This window comes from Phasianus colchicus, chromosome 1 (assembly GCF_987193195.1).
Source record: "Phasianus colchicus chromosome 1, bPhaCol1.hap1.1, whole genome shotgun sequence".
NCBI classification, from domain to species: Eukaryota; Metazoa; Chordata; class Aves; order Galliformes; family Phasianidae; genus Phasianus; species Phasianus colchicus.
The window spans coordinates 51,356,580-51,375,348 of NC_143436.1; the positions used below are offsets into that span (position 1 = coordinate 51,356,580).

Here is an 18,769-nt window from a genome sequence, read left to right on the forward strand (position 1 = left end):
ATGCCGCTTCCGGCGGTTGCCCCGCCCACACACTGGGTTGGCCACGCCCCCTTCCGTCACACCGCCCAATGGGGAGGCGGCGGGCGCGGGAGTGCGCCCGGGTGGCTGCGTTGGCCCCGCCCCTGCGCGTCGTTGGGGTGATGCGGTGCGTGGCTGGTGCCCTTCAAGGCACAGGGTTTGCCCTGCTGTAGTTTGCAGTGTTTTGGCCCTGGAGGGAACTGCGTGGTTCTTTGGGTCCACCAAAGCAAAATATTTTTAAATTTCCTTCTCCCCACATCTGTTTTAGAGGGAATTGAGGTGTTTCTGTGACTTGACTTGAGGCTTCTGAGAGAAAGGAGCAACCTTGGGCCACCATAGGGAGGGAAGTGGGGCAGAGACTTGAGGGATCCTGTGATATCCTGTGAGCTGAGACCAGTGGCCTTGTGTTGGTTCTTAGCACCATGATTCTATATTACGATTCCATAAGTCAGCCCAAGTGGCCAGCTCTCAGCTGTGCTGCCAGTGCGTGGACATCACAAGCCTCCTCCATGTGTATCAGCCTGGAGTCTGTAGAATCATAGAATAGAATCACAGAATCATTAAGGTTGGAAAAGACCTCTAAGATCACTAGCCCAACTGCTAGCCCATCCCCACCATGCCCACTGACCACGTCCCTCAGTGCCACATCCACACGGTTCTGAAACACCTCCAGGGACCGGGCAGTCTGTTCATCTCCCACTGAAGTAGCCCAAGGCCTTTCCAACCCTCCTGTGGACTACAGCAAAGGCCAGGACACTGTGAATGTGCCCTCAAGCCAGCCATCATTTGAACTTTGTCAAAGAACTGTGGAATGGTTTGGGTTGGAAGGGAGCTCTGGGTTCATCTGGCTTATAAGTGACATCCAGAGCAGGGTGCCCAGGCCCACATCCAGGTGGCTTTTGAAGACCTCAAAGTAGACTCCGTAACCTCTCAGGACAGCCTGTGCCAGTGCTCGAGAATCATTCCCAGCATTCTCTTACACTGTAAGTCAGCAGAAGAACCTTGCAGGTGTGTGAGTGGCATGTCTTGCACTGTGTGATGACAGGCAGACAGACTGCAGCACTGGGGGAAGAGCACAGTTTTTGCAGTGAACCCAGGCTGAAGGAAGGGGCTCCAGTGTGAGAAATGTGTGTAGCAAGGCAGTCGTGATGAGAACATGGGTACTGAGTAGTCTTGACTTCCAGCAGACACTTGATACTCTTTTAATGACATATTTGTGGCAAACATATTAGATTCAGATGTACTTCAGAAATAATTGCTCATTAATTAACCTCATTCTATGGAATGATGGTTTTTGCTGCAGGGGATCCTGTCCGAGGATTCCAGCTCCTTTTCCTCTAAATCCTTTGTTTATTGTTTTGTTGCATCTCTTTCTTCTGAATGCACAAAGATTTCACACAAAACTGACAGAAACTCAGCCATTCTGGCAGCCTTAGGTATGCAGGCTTTTTTAAAAAAATTATTTTTAAAGATTACACTGTTGAAATAAGGAATGAAATGCTAGATTTACAACTTCAGTCTACACATAAGTTTCTACATGTTTAGCTTTATGTCTAAGCCTGGTTTCACCAATGACATTTAAAATATTCCTGTGGGTAAAACTGTGAGTCAGTAGAAATAATTCCAGGAAGAGGGTTCAAGTCTGCATTAAAATTAAAAGTGGAGTGGATGGATTTTGTACTAATAAAGATCTGTTTTTTTACAGTATCAAGAAGAATTCCTTATGCTGCAGAAATCCGTGTAGAACAGCATTGTCTGCACTGCTCAAACACAACAGGCAAGTTCCTCTGCTTTAAAACACAATGTCACTTTTTCAGCATTGCAGCAAAAGCTTATGCTTATTTAATGACATTCAAGGTTGCAATCATGCACTTTGGTGAGCTCAGGCAGCCCCTGTCCTTGCACAGAGCACTACTGGTATCAGCAAGGCTTCCAACGTGCTCAGTGACCGCCTGTGTATCACATTGCAGGACTGGGGAGTTAAGAGTCATCGCTGTGCTCTTATATTGTTAAGTGTGTCCTTCTGAGACTAACAAGAGTGGAGTCTGCATGTTTGTCCTGTTCCTAATTTAAATGTCTGGCTGCAGCTCATGGTCACTGACCATTGTCATCCTGTTTTATTTTCTCCTCCGTGTTTGGGCTGAAACAGAGCTGATACAAAACATTTTGTCTTGGTGAAAATATTTGTGTCAGCTTCAGGATGTTCCTATGGCACTGTCACTGAGCTTCTACCCTAACCTTGAACAAGGCCCTTAACTACTTAGTCTGCAAAATGAGAACAGTAGGATTTGCCAAACTAGGCTGCTTGCAATGCTAAATGCATATCTGTCCAATCTTTTGCAATCTTCCAAAGGAAAGTGCTGCTGAAGCTCGCATGCTGCCTCATGAATACCTGCTTGCAGAGATCAACAGCTTTATGCAGCACTCACAAAATGGAATACTGCAACAGTTTCTGCTGCTGTTTTGATGGAGCTTGTTTGTTTTTTGTTTGTTTGTTTTTGTTTTTTTTTGTTTTATTTATGCTTTATACCTTCAGTAAATCTTCTCAGAAAGTACTGTGCTATATTTTCATGCAGCAAAAATCTGCCCAAGCATACAGAATATCGGTCACTGAACCTCATCCATGCACCAATGAACGAATTGCATGATTCAGTGAGTACCAGATTTCTAGCTCCCTATCCCTCATTAAACTCCCGTATTTCTCATCCATCCCTCTCTCTCTGTCTCTTTGTACTTATTGTTTCTCATGCTTCACTGTTCCCAGTGACAGGGATTATATGCACAGTATTTCTAGTGCCAAGCCGTACTACTGCCTTCCTGTTTTTACAGATGTTTTCTCTGCAGAAAAAGGAAGAAGCATTCCACCAGTCACTCTGCTGGGCTAGCAGATAAAAGATGAACAAACATTATTGACCAATGTGCTGTGGAGAGCAGGGAGCACGGTGCAGCCCCATCATGGTGCTGTTGGAGGCACTCAGAGACTCCCCCAATAGAGAGAGAGAGAGCTGTCACTGCAAAAGAGATTCTGTGCAGAGCTTTAGGCTTGCTTTTGGCAACATTTGGTCTCATCAGTGTTTAACTCTTCTTGTTGTCAAGACATTTGCCTTTCTGGGGCCTGGCATCTCTAGAACACTTCCACCCCCAAAAGTAGCATGGTGGGAAAGGGTCCTTGTCCAAAGAAAGAAGGGTTGGGTGGCTATATCAGTACACTTAGGTATACACTTAGGTGCAGCTACAGTATGTCTCAGTTGTGTAGCCAAGAGGGGAGACAGTCTGGAGGACTGGATGCTGCCAGTAGATCATCACGTGCCTGTGCTTACTGTCCTCAGGCTACGCAAGGGTAGGCACATTAGATACCTGGGTATTTAGGTGATAGATGCATTAAAAGGGGATGAGAAGGAGGCTCTATCTAAGCACTGGTGTAACATAGTATTTTGAATTTTATTTTGGTCACAGAGGAAATTGCAATGATATCCTTTTCAGTGTTGAGCTATTACTGAAACCCAGTCAGCACTGTCTTGAGAGCTCTTGTTTCCCAGTACTTGATTATGTTTTGAAAATGCGTGCTATGCTAGACACCCAAGCAATGATCACACAGAGATAAATAGAAGATACATCAAAGTAATAAACAGATCTTCTTCCCTGGGTGTGAAAATAGTGAATACTCCATATTCTTTCATGTCCCCCATCCATACCTTCTATGACTATAGCTGTTTCACAATAACCCCTAATATGGTACTTCAAGCTCCTTCTCATGTTTTCCTCCTGATAAGGTAAGAGACACTCGATGGTAGGTGTGATTTCAAACAAGCCAAGCAGAACAAGCCACTCTTAGCACCTCCTGAAGTGTCTCTCTCAATAAGGGCAGCTATTTAGGTCTCTCTCCACTGATACTGCCGATTTTCACTAAACCTGGAGGACCGTGGTATCCTGGGTTCAAGTGAAAGAAGTGTTGGCATGGGCGGTCCTGTTCCTTGAGGTGCCCCAGCTTGTGTCCCAGCTGCAGGAAGACCTCCCAAGACCCTCTGGAGCTAGAAAAGCCATCTAATTGCAAAGCAAATCAAGACCAATTTTTCATATTATTTCATTATTTTGAATGTTGTAACTTTATTGAGACACCAGTAGTTACCACCTTCACTTTGTTAACCACAAATATATAGGATATTGTAAACACGTGCCGAGGTGGCGGGGTTTGCTGTAGTTGGATTTGAGGACAGATGGGGACGAGGGGAGGAGGGGTGAAGGTACACTCAGGCTTAGACAAGACCACTCAGGGGATCCTGTATGCGGCAGGCCATCCATGAGTCATCGTATATACGTATATATGTATAGCTTTATATTATACATCTTTTAAAATATATATATATATAATATATACTATACACAGGCAGTAATGTGGCAGAGGAAGGGGCAGGGCAGCCCAGATGGTGTGATGGATGCCACAGGGGCAGCAGGGAGGTGCCTGGATGGATGGTTTGGACTTGCTGCATGAGGTGGCCTCGCTGGGTTCCCTGCCTTGTACCTGCTCTGGAGATCAGAGCCAATTCTCCAATGGAGACTGTCCCACTACACTGCCTTCCTGGGTCCTCCTGAGCGCTCCTGAATGTGTGGAGACACACTGCCCTCCTACCCTGAAGGGACTGCCAGGACTAATGCAGAGGGAATGGGTGTGTAATGAGGTGATGAACAAGGTGGTGGGGACGTAGGTGAGCCAGGGATGGGGAGCATGTCAGGATGCTGAAGCCACAGGTAGAGGTGGGGCAAGGATTCATTACCCCTTTGACCTTCACAGTCCCTGCTATTATAAAAGTACCTTACTTGGGGACTTGGCAAGATAAGACATCAAGGGGCCATTGCTCCCAACAGGGGATGCGTAATCCTCTGTAATCCGGACAAATGGCACGGCAGGGAAGAAAGCTGCCTTATCGTTTTGCTTATGCAGCCTTCCCTCTGATCTCCTAATCCCTAGAGTGGGACTGATCTCACACTCATTTAGGATCTAAAAGGGACATGTTCCAGCCAGGTGCCCAGGTCTTCATATGATCACCAGCAGCCCCTTATCAGAAGCTCCCAAGATATGATAACCAACCCTTTAGATAGATCCATCTCCTCAGAGCCAGCCATATGCCACTGAAACTGCATTTTCAAGGGCTGTGTGCTAACCAGATGAGTACCACCCTCAGGTTTGCCACCACCAACCCTCTCTTGCAAAGGCTCAAAGGAAGTCAAGCCAAGAAGAGTACACCTTCTCCCATGAGCAAAGTCAAGAAGTTGCCCAAGCGTCTATTGTTACAGTGTCCCCTGCCATACCAATGCCTTTGCCATAACACAAAGCAAGGAAGAAAGAGACAAAGATGGGCAATAGCCCAGGGTTAAGCTACCTGGCTCACATCCCACTGAAGGGTTGGCTGAGGAGGAGGCTTGTCCCACCTCAAAGCCACTGAAGCCCACCAGATGGTTACATGAGGGAAGCAAGCAAAAAGGATAAAGAAAAGGTTTGTCATGAATCACCCCCACATGATGTTTAGCCATTGATGTAGCTCCGCTGGGGGAAGGGGCACTGACAACTGTTCCGTGCTACACCATCAAAGAGACCACAGGTAGACCCCCCCACACACATTTATGGCCTGTACTTCTCATGTGCCTGGTCCCTCACCTCAATGAGATGGGACAGGTGATGGGCAATTCCCAGCAGCCCAGCAAATCCTCATGCTGAGAGCTTGTTATTTATAGCCTCCTCCTCTTGGTACCCAAAATGAAAGCATGAAGGATGACACAGATGACTCTGGGTAAGTACAACTAGTTTGTCTCCTCCACCTCACCGTTCTTTCCTTTCTCTCCCCTGGTAGGAGAGGTGGATTGGAAGGAGCTTCCCCCACACTGAATCTCTCAATAAAGTAACCCCCTCCCAAGCCTAAATATTAGGCTGATCCCATCGAAAAAAAAGCCTGAGGGGCTTCCCTCTGAAAAATATCCCTCCTATGTACAGTATTGCTTTTGCTCAGAGCCACAGAGAAAGGTGTGGAGCAGGCAGAAACTCTGCCTGCATGCAATGGAGAGCTTTCCTTCCCTCCCCCTTGGAACCCGCAACTCTGTGTTGTCTACTCCTTCTCCATTGATGTGGGGCAGCTGGAAAGGAGCAGTGCTAGGAAGAGGAGGACTGGTGACCTGGATGAAAGAGGACTGCGTCCTCCAGATGAGGTGTTTGCATGGCCAGACCTGCATCCTGTCCTCCTGGCTCCTAAAGATGCTACAGGGAAGAGGCTGAATGCTTGGGGGAAGTACTGGTGGATGCTGGATCTGTTCTTGATCTCTGCTTCTTGGGCCAGTGCCACATGGACCATCGTGGCTGCCCAGGGGACAGAGCTCCTCAAGACATACCCCACTGCTTGTGCTCTGAAAGATGTCTGTGCTGAAACGGTCCAGCTGGCTACTGCTCAATCCCTTACTTCTAGGCACTGACATTAATTCTATCCTGGAATAAATACTGTGCTTCCAGAGCAGTTTCTTGAAGCAAAATCGTGAGAAGTGTGGAGTAACGTCAATACGAGCTCTATCTGAGATTCACTACTGCCACCTAGGTGAGGCTTTAAAGACATGCCAGATGCTGCAGGAGCACTAAGATAACTATAAGTACAGCAGGACTAGTGTTCAGAGAGCCCACTGCGGCCCCAAACAATTGGAGGGTGGAAATGGAGGGAATTCTCCCATCTTTGCTGACCTTCCCATCTGAGTGGGAGGTGAAGACCACCTTTGGACTCTCCACCACTCACTGCACCCCAATGTGATGTCTGGACACAACAGCTGCATCTCTTTTGGGGGTTCCTGCTCTATTCCCATGTGCACGATTTGGCCAGAGGAAGGGAGGGGGTTGTGGCAGTACCCAAGCAGTGAAAACACCTCTGCATGGAGGAGGAGTGGCCCTCATGGTGCTGCCTCCCTGTTCTGCTCTCTAAAGCCCTCTTGCTTTCATCTACAGCAAAACCTGTGAAAAACACTGGATTTTGATTGTACCTGCAAATATTCCTCTTTCCTATCCCATTCTGTCTCATCAAAACTTGTCAAAACAAAGCATCCCCTGACTCACAGTGAAGAGCACCCTCTCTCCTCATCCCTCCCTCCACCCTCACACGTCTGCATGCCAGCTCAGCCTGCCCCTTCCACCCTCCCCTCCCTGAGCCAATTCAGATGCTCCTGCAGCATGGAGCAGCACTGCAGCAGGTAGCAGCACCACCTCGCCTATGAACATCCCGCTCTTTCTCACCTCTTCTCTTCCACCTCTGCTGTAGCCCCTCTTTCCTTCTCTCTTCCAAGGAAGAGAGAGAGGAGGGAAGGGGAGAACCTCCCTCGGTGCCAGATTTTGGAACAATTTGGTGCCGGGTAGGTCTGGGGGGAGGAGGGGAAAGAGGCAATGGGGAGCGTTTTTTTCTTTTTGTTAAAAACAATAAATAAAAACAGATGACCCAGAAGGCTGGAGCATAGCTGAGAGCCACCTCCTGTGCCACTACGCACGTGTCTGGCTTGTGCCTCGGCTTGCTGCCGGCAGTGGGAAAGAGGGCAGAAGGGGAAGGGGAAGGGGAAAGGGCATCGGCAGCTCAGTAGTTCTGCGTTTGGTACCCCTGTGTCTCGGTGTCAAAAGCATCTGCTGCAGGGGGCTGCTGGTACGTCCCCACCGCGTCCGTCGCATCCTCCTCATTCGTGTAGGGAGCGTAAGGCATGCCGGAGTCCTGGCTGGGGTCCATGTAGTCCTGGGAGAAGAGGGCCGAGTCGGCACCCAGCCGGAAGCGCTGATACGCCAGGAACGCCTGGCCCACCTTCAGGAGGATGGAGAGAGATGGGAGGCAGAGGGGGGACGGGAAAGAGAGAAAGGGGAATGTGCCGAGAGAGAGAAATAAACAAAAGGGAGGTTAGTCATGGTTACGGGTTAGTGTGAAGCCTATTTGGGAGACAATCCCACAGAAAGCACCGATCCCTTGGCAGGGAGAAGAGGAGGGATATGGGACGGAGCTGTTAGCAGGGGCACGTGGGCACTTGGACTCGAGCAGTCTTCTCAGAGCATCCTCTGCAGAGGTGAGCGGTCTGGCAGGCTATGAGCTGCCCTTGGAGGGAATGAGGGCTGGCAGGAATAGAGAAGACACAGCAATGGGGGGCAGAAGGCATCTTCTGGCTGAGACATGAACAGTCATCAAAAGAAAGGCACGAGTGTTACGCAGCATTAGTTAGGCTGAGGGAGAGAGGGGGCCAAGGAGGAACACAGATGGAGCCAAGTGCTCAACAGCTTCCTCTGTCTGCAGCCCTTGTCCCCAGGCTCCTCGTCACTGAGGGACATTAAGGCAGCAAGGACGGGGAGTTGGGGAATAGTGTGTTGTATTCTTCCTGAAAAGTAATGTCTCTGAGCCGTCGGACAGCCAGAAAGGCAAGGAAGCCCTGTGAGGAGAGAGAGGAGTGGGAGGAGGATCAATCAGAAAGATCAGAACAGAGCATTTGAATGAAACTGAAAAACAAACACGAAGATCCAGGGAAGAGGATGCCTTCAGGCACCCGCAGCCCATGTGTCCAGGAGGACCCTGCAAGTGCTGCAAACATCCCTCTCCAAAAGGGTCCTTGCACAAGCCTTGGTTCCCAACATGCCTTCTGCTGGAGCTTGGGGAATGCTGCTGCTTGTCTTTGGCTCTCAAGGTGGGGATCACACTGCTGTCCCTTGTCTCTACTGCCACCCACCTCGGTGCAGTGCCCAATTACTGCAATCACAGGTGCAGACTGCATCCCAAGAGATGGGAGGGATGCAACTGCAACCTCTTGTGGCCACTGAGGACATTTCACGTGAGCCCCCAGCCTGCAGCTCCCTCTCTGCTTAGCTTCAGTGACCTACAAGTGCTGTTCAAAATCCTTTCATGGACAGTAAAATGCAGTGGAGCTGCTGCCCGTGGGGACCCATGCTGGAGCAACTCCTGAAGGATGGGCCTCATACTACAGAGCCATGTTGGAGCAATGCTTGAAGAGCTGCAGCCTGTGGGAAGCCCAGGTGGGGTCAGTCCAGAAAGGACGGTATTTCATGGGAAGGCCCACATGGAGCAGGGGCAGGGAGAGACCACGGAGATGACAGTGGTATAGACTGACCACAGCTCCCATCCCCACCCCTCTGTGCTGCTTGAGGAGGAGGAGGTAGGTGCAGTGGATGGGAAGGAAGGTATTTTTAGTTTCACTTTTAGTTCTCACTGCTATAATCTGTTATTAGTAGACAACAAATGCTATTAATCTCCATATGCTGAGCCTGTTTGGCCAATGACTATAACTATAACTGATGAGTGATCTCCTTTTCTTTATCTCAGCCAAGCAACTTTTTCCAATGTATTTTCTTCCCCCATTCTTTAGAGGAGGAGAAGGTGGTGTAAAGGAGCTGTGCAGCCTGAAACCACCACACTAGGCTTCCCTCCTAACTGCCTCTGCTCTTCCATTTCCTTCTCCAAGGCCATGTTATTTCCAGAAGGAATCACTTATCTTGTCCCCTCCCATTCCCCACAAGCCAATACAATTGTAGAAGAGCCTCAACCTGACATTGTGGTTGCTTTACTCACCCAGGTGAAGATGGAGAAGAATGAGAATGTGATGGCTGCTCGGGCTGCGTCTCCTCCCTCATTCATTGGGTTGTCTTCTTCTTTTGAAGCTTGCCACTGGTTAGTCAGAAAGCAGAAGCCAACAAACCAGAGGAATGCCCAAAAGGCTGCAGGGGACAGATCAAGAAGGTGCGTGTGAGCACAACATAAAAACATCATATTGATCTGCAAACTACAACCCCAAGCAACTCATCATCATGCTGCAAACTGGGCCATGTGTTGGTCATGAGGGCTTTCTAAGCCCAAGTGAGCTTGCAGGTTCACTGAGGTATAACATCAAGCAGCGCTGGGTCCCTCCCCCTTTCTGCTCTACTGGCTGTGTGTGGGACTGCTAGTCTAAACATGAACCAACTTGGAAGACAGAAGTCCTTCAGATGCTGTGCTCTTGCTCCATTTGTGGTCCCATCACACCACTGCGGATGTAGGGATCCAGCTAAATTGAGCTAAGCCTCAGGGCTGGAGAAGATCCTGCACAGCTATCAGGATGGGAACACCAGAGATCTGGCAGCAGCCCACCATCAGCAGCAAGACAGCAGGGAAAGGGCAGAGAAAGCCATTTGGGAAGCTCACCTGAGACGCCAATGTCTGAGAGCACTGCCTTCTTGCGGTCCTTGACACTGCTGATCTGTGGGAAGTAGGCATCCAGAGCCAGGTAGAGAAGGCAGCTGAGGAAGGCGAGGACACCCACGGTAATGCCATAGTTGCAGGCGTTGCGGTTGCGGTTGAAAATGCAGTGCTCCTCTGATTCGTCCAGGCGGTTCACATACCCCTCATTGACAATGGAGCCAAACACCACGATGGAAAACACCTGGGGGACAGGCAGAGGGACGTGAAGCTTGGGCAACCCCCCATCCCGCTGCCTCTCCTCGACTGTGGCAGTTTAGCAGGAGTGGTTTTATTTGATTTCAGAAGACTAGCTTAAAATAGGGCACATCTAGATGGAGTCTGTTCATCCATCTGATCCAAACTGATGTGAAGCAGCCTCAGCCTGGAGGAAGGGCGGCTTCCCGCAGACACGCAGCGAGGCGATGCAGAGTGTAAATGCAGATACAGCTTTGGTGCGGGTGCCTGCGTGCAAGGGCTCCCAGCAGCAGAAATCCGCTTAGTCTGCACTTATTTTCCCACCCACTCCTTTCCCTTCTAGGAATTCCTTGTCTCACTATGCATTTACGCTCCAATTTTATCCATCTGGCTACTGTGCTCCTTTCCTTCTTCACCTTCCCACAGCCCCAGCTCTTCCTGCTCTCCCCATCTCCTTGCACATAAGCCCCCTCTCCCCATTGCCCTGCTTCAGCCCAGCCCATGACACATTCTAACCTTCCCCACAGATTTTGCAGAAGCACCAAGAGTCTTCTCTACCCACCAACAACACTGCAGCAGCGCATTATGTTAAAGCAGGTAGAATTAAGGATGAGGTCAGGTAGAGATGCCATAATCCACACCTGCCAGTTTCATCTTTGCTTATCGAATTAGCCTTTGCCTCCTGCTGCATGGCCAGCCATCTCACACAGCAGGAGGAAGATGAAAGGAAAAGAAAGGAAGGAAGGAAAAGGAAGGAAGGAGAGAGATGAAGGCAGCATGCACAAATTTCTCTTTGCAGGGTGTCTTGAGATCTTTAGGTCTCAAGACAACCCAAAATGCAAAGAAGCAGCAGCTTGATGAGTGCAGGGAAAATTAAGTGTTGATAAACGCTAAGCCCATACACAGTCTCAGGCTGCCTAGAGAAGCTGTGGATATCCCATTTCTAGAGGCGCTCAAGCCTAGGTTGGATGGGCCTCTGGAAAGCCTGATCTGGTAGGGGGCGGCCCTGCTCAGGGCAGGGGGTGGATCTAACTTTAAGATTCCTTCCAACCCAAACTGTTCTATGACTCAATGATTTCCCACTGGTGGGGTGGATGTTCCCAGCCCAACAGATCTCCGCTGTTTGGCCAGTGGCATCTCTGTACTCGGCACTGTTGAGGCTTCACCTCAAATGCTGTGTTCAGTTTTGGGCCCCTCACTACCAGAAAGACATGGAGGCCATGGAGTGTGTCCAGGGGTGGTGCTGTAAGGGGTCTGGAGCACGAGTCTGATGGGAACAGCTGAGGGAACTGGGGTTGTTCAGTCTGGAGGAAGCTCAGGGGAGACCTCATCACTCTCTACAATGACCTGAAAGAGGTTGCAGAGAGGTGGGGTTGGCCTTTACTCCCAATGAACAGCAATAGGGCTAGAGGGAACGGCCTCACGTTGTGCCAGAGGAAGTTCAGATTGGACATTAGGAGGGATTTCTTCTCTGAAAGAGTGGTGCTGCAGTGGCACAGGCTGCCCAGGGAGGTGGTGCAGTCACCATCCCTGGAGGTGTTCCAGAACCGTGTGGATGTGGCACTGAGGACATGGTCAGTGGGCATGGTGGGGATGGGCTGGTGGTTGGACTGGGTGATCTTAGAGGCCTTTTCCAACCTCAGTAATTCCATGATTCTATGATTCCAAGAACCAGCGGAACCCTATTCACTAGCCTTGACAGCTCTCAACTGGCCACAGTGCAGCTGCCAAGCTTGAACAAGTATCTACTGATTCCAGTGTTGTTTTTTTCTCACCCAGACTCATCATTCAGTCTCATTTGGATTGCTGACCCTGGGCGTGTTTTTGACAGCAATACGACACAGATGGGGATCCTGCTCCTAACCATTGGGACCACATGCTTTCTTTGAAATTTTTATTCTAGAAAATAAAATGACTAATTTGCCCTCTTCCTTCTTCTATTTGAAAATGAAAACTGTTCATCCTTTACTCAAATCACCACGAAAAACAAAACCCAATAAAAATTATTTCTTCCTGAAGCAAAGTTTTGTCTTCAATTTTTTTGTCTGAATGGTTGAGAAAGGCAGCAAAATTACAGACAATTACACCCATAGTCTTTCACTGGGAAATTTCGCACACCTTAACTGCCAGCAGGGTTGGCTGATCTGCCTGGCATCATTTGCAGTAATTGCTGTGTTCCTCTGACTTACAGCAGGGCCATCTCCTGGAGGTGAAGTCCAGGTGCTCCCAGGGCTCACATGACTATGGTAGGATTAGATGATCTTGGTGGTTTTTCCAGCTTTAATGATTCTATGATTCCATGACCAACTGAGGCGTAAGCCTCCTGGTACTGGGGCTACAAAGTGGGTGCCTGGTTTTCTGCAGCACTAGGCAAAAAGCATACCTTCTCTTTGGAAGATGAGAACAACCTCCAAAGAGACACAGTCTGGTGTTCACTTTCAGCTTAGGGCTCAAAAATGGTGAAATGTCAATTCTCCGAGTCAGGCCAACCTTTGCAACAAGCTGCATTGAGTCTCTGCTTGTTCATTTTTGGTTGAGTGAACCTCTTACTCCTCAGAGACACTTCTGTTTACTCTGATCCTGCCTTGACACACATATTTCCTCTCTCATCTTCAGGTTGGCTGCTGACTTGGAAGGGCTCTCCCTGAGCAAAAGCAGCAGAATTATTCCTTTTTGCACTTGCTCCTTCACAGCTATCCATGTCAACACTTCCTGATGAATCAGTTGCGTGCATGAGACTGAAGGGACTGGTTGGAAAAGACCTCTAGGATGACCTGGTCCAACCGCCAGCCCATCCTCACTATGCCCACATCCCTCAGTACCACATGCACATGGTTCTGGAACACCACCATGGACGGTGACTCCCCCACCTCCCTGGGCAGCCTGTGCCACTGCAGCACCACTCTTTCTGAGAAGAAGCTTTTCCTAATATCCAACCTGAACTTCTCCTGGCACAATTTGAGGCCATTACCTTAAGGCCATTCCACAGGTTGGGAAGAGAAGCTTGGCAAGAGGTCTCCTTACCCTGGTGCCACTCCCCTGGGGACTGAGCCCAGAAGTTTTACTGCTGCACACTTAACCCCAGCTGTGTCTTTGGCACAGCTGGTGGGTGGAGGCTCACTGTCTTTGCAAGGCATTTCAGACCAATTAAACACTCAATATTTCCTAGGTTGCACAAGCTGCGTGTATGCCAAGATAATCCAGGCAGCAGGTGCAGTGTGAATGCCTGCCTGGATTATAAACAAAGCACCACAAGCCTGCAAGAATAAAGCGTTTATGTTTCTGTCATCAGCACATCTGCATCACTTACAAAGAAATGCCAGCCACCTTCCTTCCCCTGTGCACTGCCCATTCTTCATTATCTGTTGGACTGCAGCACCCTCATTTTCCACTGCAAGTGCCTGGTGGCATCCAGGGAAGCCCAGAGCCAGGCACCTTGTAGAGCTGACACAGACAGAGGAACCAAAAAAATGAACTGTATCCCGCCATACAAAGCCTTGTTATAATCCTGCCGGATCTGCTCTGGCTAGGCAGAACCTGCTGAGCATCATGTGAGGTCTGTGCAATGCGCCCATCCCCATCCCCAGGCATCATGTGATGTGCCCCGACACCTTGCGGGGATTTTCCGGCACCTCCTCCCAGGAATTTGCCACAGTTTCTTCCCCAAAAGACCTATGACAGCCCCAGTAGGGACAAGGCTGTTGGGTTGATGTGGTGCCGTCCAGCCATGAACCCTGCTGCTTCCTCCCCTGCTTTATTCCATTAGGAAGAGGAAACAGTTCAGTGACATAACATCACCCATGGGACTTCAAATCCAATCCACCTCAGGCAGAACAAAGCGATGACCTCTCCCATGCTGATCTGGCAATGAGCAAGAATAAATCTATTTAAAAACACGAGGATGAGGAAGAGAGCAAACAGCGGAGATGATGGGGTTTTCATCTGCACTCATTCACCCACAAACACAGCTTCTGGAAAGCATCAGAGAGCCCTGCACAGACGTGGATTATTATTATCATCCCCGTTGTTAAATCTGCTTGTATTTAGCTCATTTTGAAGAAAAACACATGCGGCTTTGGGTGCATGTGGGAGCAGCAGCCTGAAAGCAGAAGGCCTCTGTTTAACCCCCAGCATTCTGGTAAGCCCTGATCCCAGAGCACTGCCCACCCCTGTGAGTTCCCCATGCTTTTCTCAGCTCCTGGAGGCAGTCCTGGCCAGCAGCCATGTGGCACCCGCCTCTCAGCTGAGCTGGAGCAGGTGATGCTGGGGGGAGTAGCTCCACATCCCTAATTCCTGCCCTGGGATCAGAGCAAGGATCTCCCTGCCAGGCAGCTTTTGTTCACCATTAACCCTTCTGCTGACCACCTCCATCATGCTGGGACCACATAGCACACCTTTCTCCATCAGGGTCTGGCCCTCAGGACCCTTTGGAAGGATTCACTTTTATTTCAGAGCAACCATAGCCATTTGCTTCAGCTCTAAGATCCCTCCTGGCAGCGTCGTGCTGGGAAAAGCACTACATGCCATATGCAGCCCCAAATTGGCTGCACACATCCACCACCCTTCTGTTGGCACAGCCTGGAGCCCTATCCCCAAAGTCTTCATCTCACCATGTGTTCCCACCAGCACACACTGGCCATGGCAGCCAAAGCCATCCCAGGTGCACACAGTAAGAGCAGGAATAAGGTGGGGACTGCAGCTGGTCCCAGACTCACCTGCTCCAATGCTAGGACAGCGTTTCAGTTCACACTTTACTTATTTATGGAGTTGGTGCTATGTTCAAAGCCTGAGGATTGCATCCTTCCCTTGGTGTAGAGCTGCTCTGTTGGCCAGCTCTGTGCAAAGCACAAATGGAAAATTTTGCTTAGCAGGTACTATTTTGGACAAAGTCAGCCACAAGCAAAGAGGCAATATGGGGAGTAATGCCTTAAAAAAGCCTCCAGAGCATCCAAGTAACCTGAGCTCACTGGATGGGCTCTCCAGAATTGCCAACCTTTGCCACAGCTTAGCATCCTCCTTTCCAAATCTGCCCCATCCCTTCCTCCTCTGCCAGCCCATCTGCCCTACCCCATAGCCCTCCCCTGCTGGCAAAAGCCAGCAGGGCCACGTGTTGGTACAATGCCCTACACTCATCCACACCTCGATGTTGCAACCAAGTCTGCTACAAGGCATGACCCAAGCACAAGGTCACTTCCTTGGGAAGCAACCATGGGATGTTCTGATCCTTATTAAAACTCATCACATGAAAGTGGCTACAAGGAGCCTCCAGCCTCGAGCATCTCAACTCCCTCCCACAAGGAGTGAGAAGGGCAAAACAACCATGAACTTGTATTTTTTGAGTGAAACTACACCAGTTTATGGAAGGGCCCTGGAGGTGTTCAAGAACCATGTGACACTGAGGGACATGGTTAGTGGGCAAGGTGAGGATGAGCTGCTGTCTGGGCTAGGTAATCTTAGAGGTCTTTTCTAACCTTAATGATTCTATGATTCTGTAACGGTTCTGGTGCTAGTCATAGCCTGAGATGGAACTTCAACACCCATCAGGACCCTTCTTGGTCTCAAGACTCAAAGGCCAAATACAGGACTAAATAAATGGGAGGCAGCTTGTGACTCCCTGGCCAGGAAAAGTAGGAGGAAGAATCCATGGCTCGGGAGAGAAAAGGAGGATGTGCCACTCAGGACCACCTGGCCAGGTCCTGGCTGATTCACAATGGGATGTGACCTCCTCAGCACCATGCAGGGCTGGTGAGCCCCATCCTGTCCTCTGCCAAGGTCAGAACAGCAGCCACAGGGGAACGTTATGGGGTGATGCTGGTCCCCAAAACATTCTCCTTGCTGTGGGCTCGGGGAGCACTGAGATACTCTGGCGCAGAGCAGGTGCCTAATAAAAATACAGATATCCTGCTCTCTCTCTGCCTCACCTTTGGAAAGCCAGAACCCCGCAGTGCTCGAATGAAGTCATGGAGGAAAAAAAAAAAAAAAAAGAAAGGCAGAAAGGGTGAGAGAGAGAGAGAGAAAGAGAGAGGAAATTCTGCCACAGTGATTAGAAGCGGGAGAGCCTTTGTAGGTCACACTCTGTCCATCATACTCGGGCAGGCAAAGGGATGGGGCTGCGTGCCCCATCACAGCCCCAAGCCTGATGTCAGCGAATCCAGACAGATGGACAGATGGACAGATGGACAGACACCGGCATTAATGACATCCTCAGCCACCCCAGGGCTTTGCAGCCACCCCCACATCGCAGCACCCTGAGGGACAGACAGCAGCCCAGCATCAATTCCCCGTTCCCCCTTCGGTGCTTATTTCATTTTATTTCATTTATTTTGCCCCGTAGATGCCAGCACACACGTGCCCTCTCTCCTCCGCCTGCCCTCCCTCCTCCGCTCCCGGCCCAGACCTCAATCTCTCCCGCGCCGGCTCCTGCCGCAGCTCGCTGCCTTAATCCCAATGACCTTCGTACGGAGACGCGCGGGGCCGGCAGCCATAGGATGGGGGAACGCGTTATGAAGAGCAGCAGACTGAGAGGGGAAGGGAAGAGGAGGGAGCACAGACCACCCCCCCAGCTCACCTCTGCCACTCTGTATACCTCAAAGCATCACCCCCAGCCTGCTGGTACCCCGCATCCCAGAAACCCCGGAGGAAGGACACACAGATCCCCAAAGCAGATGGAGACGGAGGGAGAGCCCACCCCGGCTCACCCCATCCCTCCCCAGGGCTGCAGCAGAGCGCTCTCACCCCGCACGGCCCCATGCGTGGCCCTACGTCCCTGCACATCTGCGTGCCCAGGGCTGTACGTGCACGGATGGAGCTATGCACGGAGATCGGCACATCTGGACGCAGATGCGGGCATGCAGATATACGTGTACGGATGGAGACGGATCCCTATGGAGACGTGCGTGTGCACGGATATGCCTCTCTAATACACGCGGAGAGCAATGCGTGCGCGCACGGATGACAAGCAATACGTATTACAGCATGTATAACACACAGCATTTGAAGCAACACGATAATCCGTATTATATAACCGCACACACACACACGCACATGCATGCGCGGGGGGAGCCGAGGGCCCCGCCGCTGCGCCCCGCACCCCCGTCCCGCTCCCCCCCGCTCCGTGCCGCGGCCTCACCCAGGAGAGCAGCCGCAGCAGCGTGTGCGGCTGCCGGAGGAAGGCCTGCAGATCGAAGGCGCCGCCGGCTTTCCCCGCTCCGAAGGCGCCCCCGTCCATGGCGGGGCCCGCGGTGTGGTGCTGCGCGGGGGGCTCGGCGGGGCCGTGCCGTGCCGTGCCGAGCCGGGCAGCGCCGCGCCTGGCAGCACGGCGGCGGCGGAGGCGAGCCGCGCGCTCCCGCCGCGGGGCCGCGCCGCGCGAGAGCGCGCATTCCCCCCCACCTCCCTCCTGTCTTGCGGCCGCGCAGAGCTCTGAAGCGGAGAGCTCGCATAACAGATCCCACCTCGCCTCATCGCTGCTCCAGCCCGCGTGGGCCCGCGTTTCCCGCGGTGATGCGGTGTTAGACAGTTAGCATTAAGGTTTGGGACTCCTTTGGGAGTGTCCCCAGTCGTCAGCCACCTCTCAGGGGAGTGAGAAGAGGTTTGGGCTCCTGGGGGGCATCTGGGAGATGTCACAGCTGTCAGCGAGGTGCCCATGCTCTCCTCTCCATCATAAAAATCATAGGATGGTTTGAGATGGAATGGACCCTTAAAGGCCATCTGCTCCAACTCCCCTGCAATGAACAGGACACCCACAGCTCGAGCAGGGTGCTCAGAGCCCCTCCAGCCTGACCTTGGAAGTCTCCATGGATTGGGACATCCACACCTCTATGGGCAACCTGTGCAGTGCCTCACCATCCTTAACATAAACATCTTTTTCCTTTTATCCAGTCTAAATCTCTGCTCTTTTAATTTGAAACCATTTCCCCTTGTCCTGTCCCAACAGACCCTGCTAAAGGTTCTGTCCCCCTCTTATAGCCCCCCTAGATACTGAAGCATCCCTACAAAATGGTGGCAGATACGGGATGGCCCTTCATTGTTCGAAGACACTCTGCACCATGTCTCCACTGGGCCAACCACACCTCCAGCTCTTCTGAGAAACTGAGCTCAAAGGCTGATGAAGCAGCATGACAGGTCAGACCACTTCTGGGCCTTGTCACCTCTGGGTCATGCCTGAACACAGCCAGCTCCGTGGGGAACGTGCTCAGCTTGCTCCAAGCATGGGTTTGTGTTTTTGGCAGAACCTATGAGCCAGCCCTGCAATGTGACCCATTTGCGCTTTGTCTTTAGCTCTCAGAGCAGGATCTGGCTGTATAGGTTGGTGTTTGCTTGAACTCTTTAATTAA

General features: G+C 50.9%; 1 protein-coding gene across 2 annotated transcripts; it reads right to left on the reverse strand.

Moving 5' to 3' along the window:
* Positions 1–5,850: 5,850 nt before the first annotated feature.
* SYNGR1 (synaptogyrin 1) lies at positions 5,851–17,771 on the reverse strand. Of its 2 annotated transcripts, none has more exons than XM_031600205.2 (4): positions 17,566–17,768; positions 10,206–10,443; positions 9,597–9,742; positions 5,851–7,832 (listed from the first exon to the last, which is right to left on the reverse strand). In XM_031600205.2, exons 1-4 carry the CDS (start codon positions 17,662–17,664, stop codon positions 7,614–7,616), a joined length of 702 nt encoding a protein of 233 aa, XP_031456065.1. In that variant the 5' UTR covers positions 17,665–17,768; the 3' UTR covers positions 5,851–7,613. The 2 variants fall into 2 exon arrangements, with proteins under 2 accessions (XP_031456065.1, XP_031456064.1); XM_031600204.2 differs by having other exon boundaries at positions 7,690–8,445; positions 17,566–17,771.
* Positions 17,772–18,769: the final 998 nt, after the last annotated feature.

Excerpts from the sequence above, each read along its gene's own strand:
- SYNGR1 (XM_031600205.2), bottom strand. The coding sequence starts at position 17,664 with ATGGACGGGGGCGCCTTCGGAGCGGGGAAAGCCGGCGGCGCCTTCGAT. Across the intron at positions 9,743-10,205 it reads CTCAGACATTGGCGTCTCAG|CCTTTTGGGCATTCCTCTGG; the intron begins GTGAGCTTCCCA and ends TGTCCCCTGCAG. Across the intron at positions 7,833-9,596 it reads TCTTCTCCATCTTCACCTGG|GTGGGCCAGGCGTTCCTGGC; the intron begins GTGAGTAAAGCA and ends ATCCTCCTGAAG.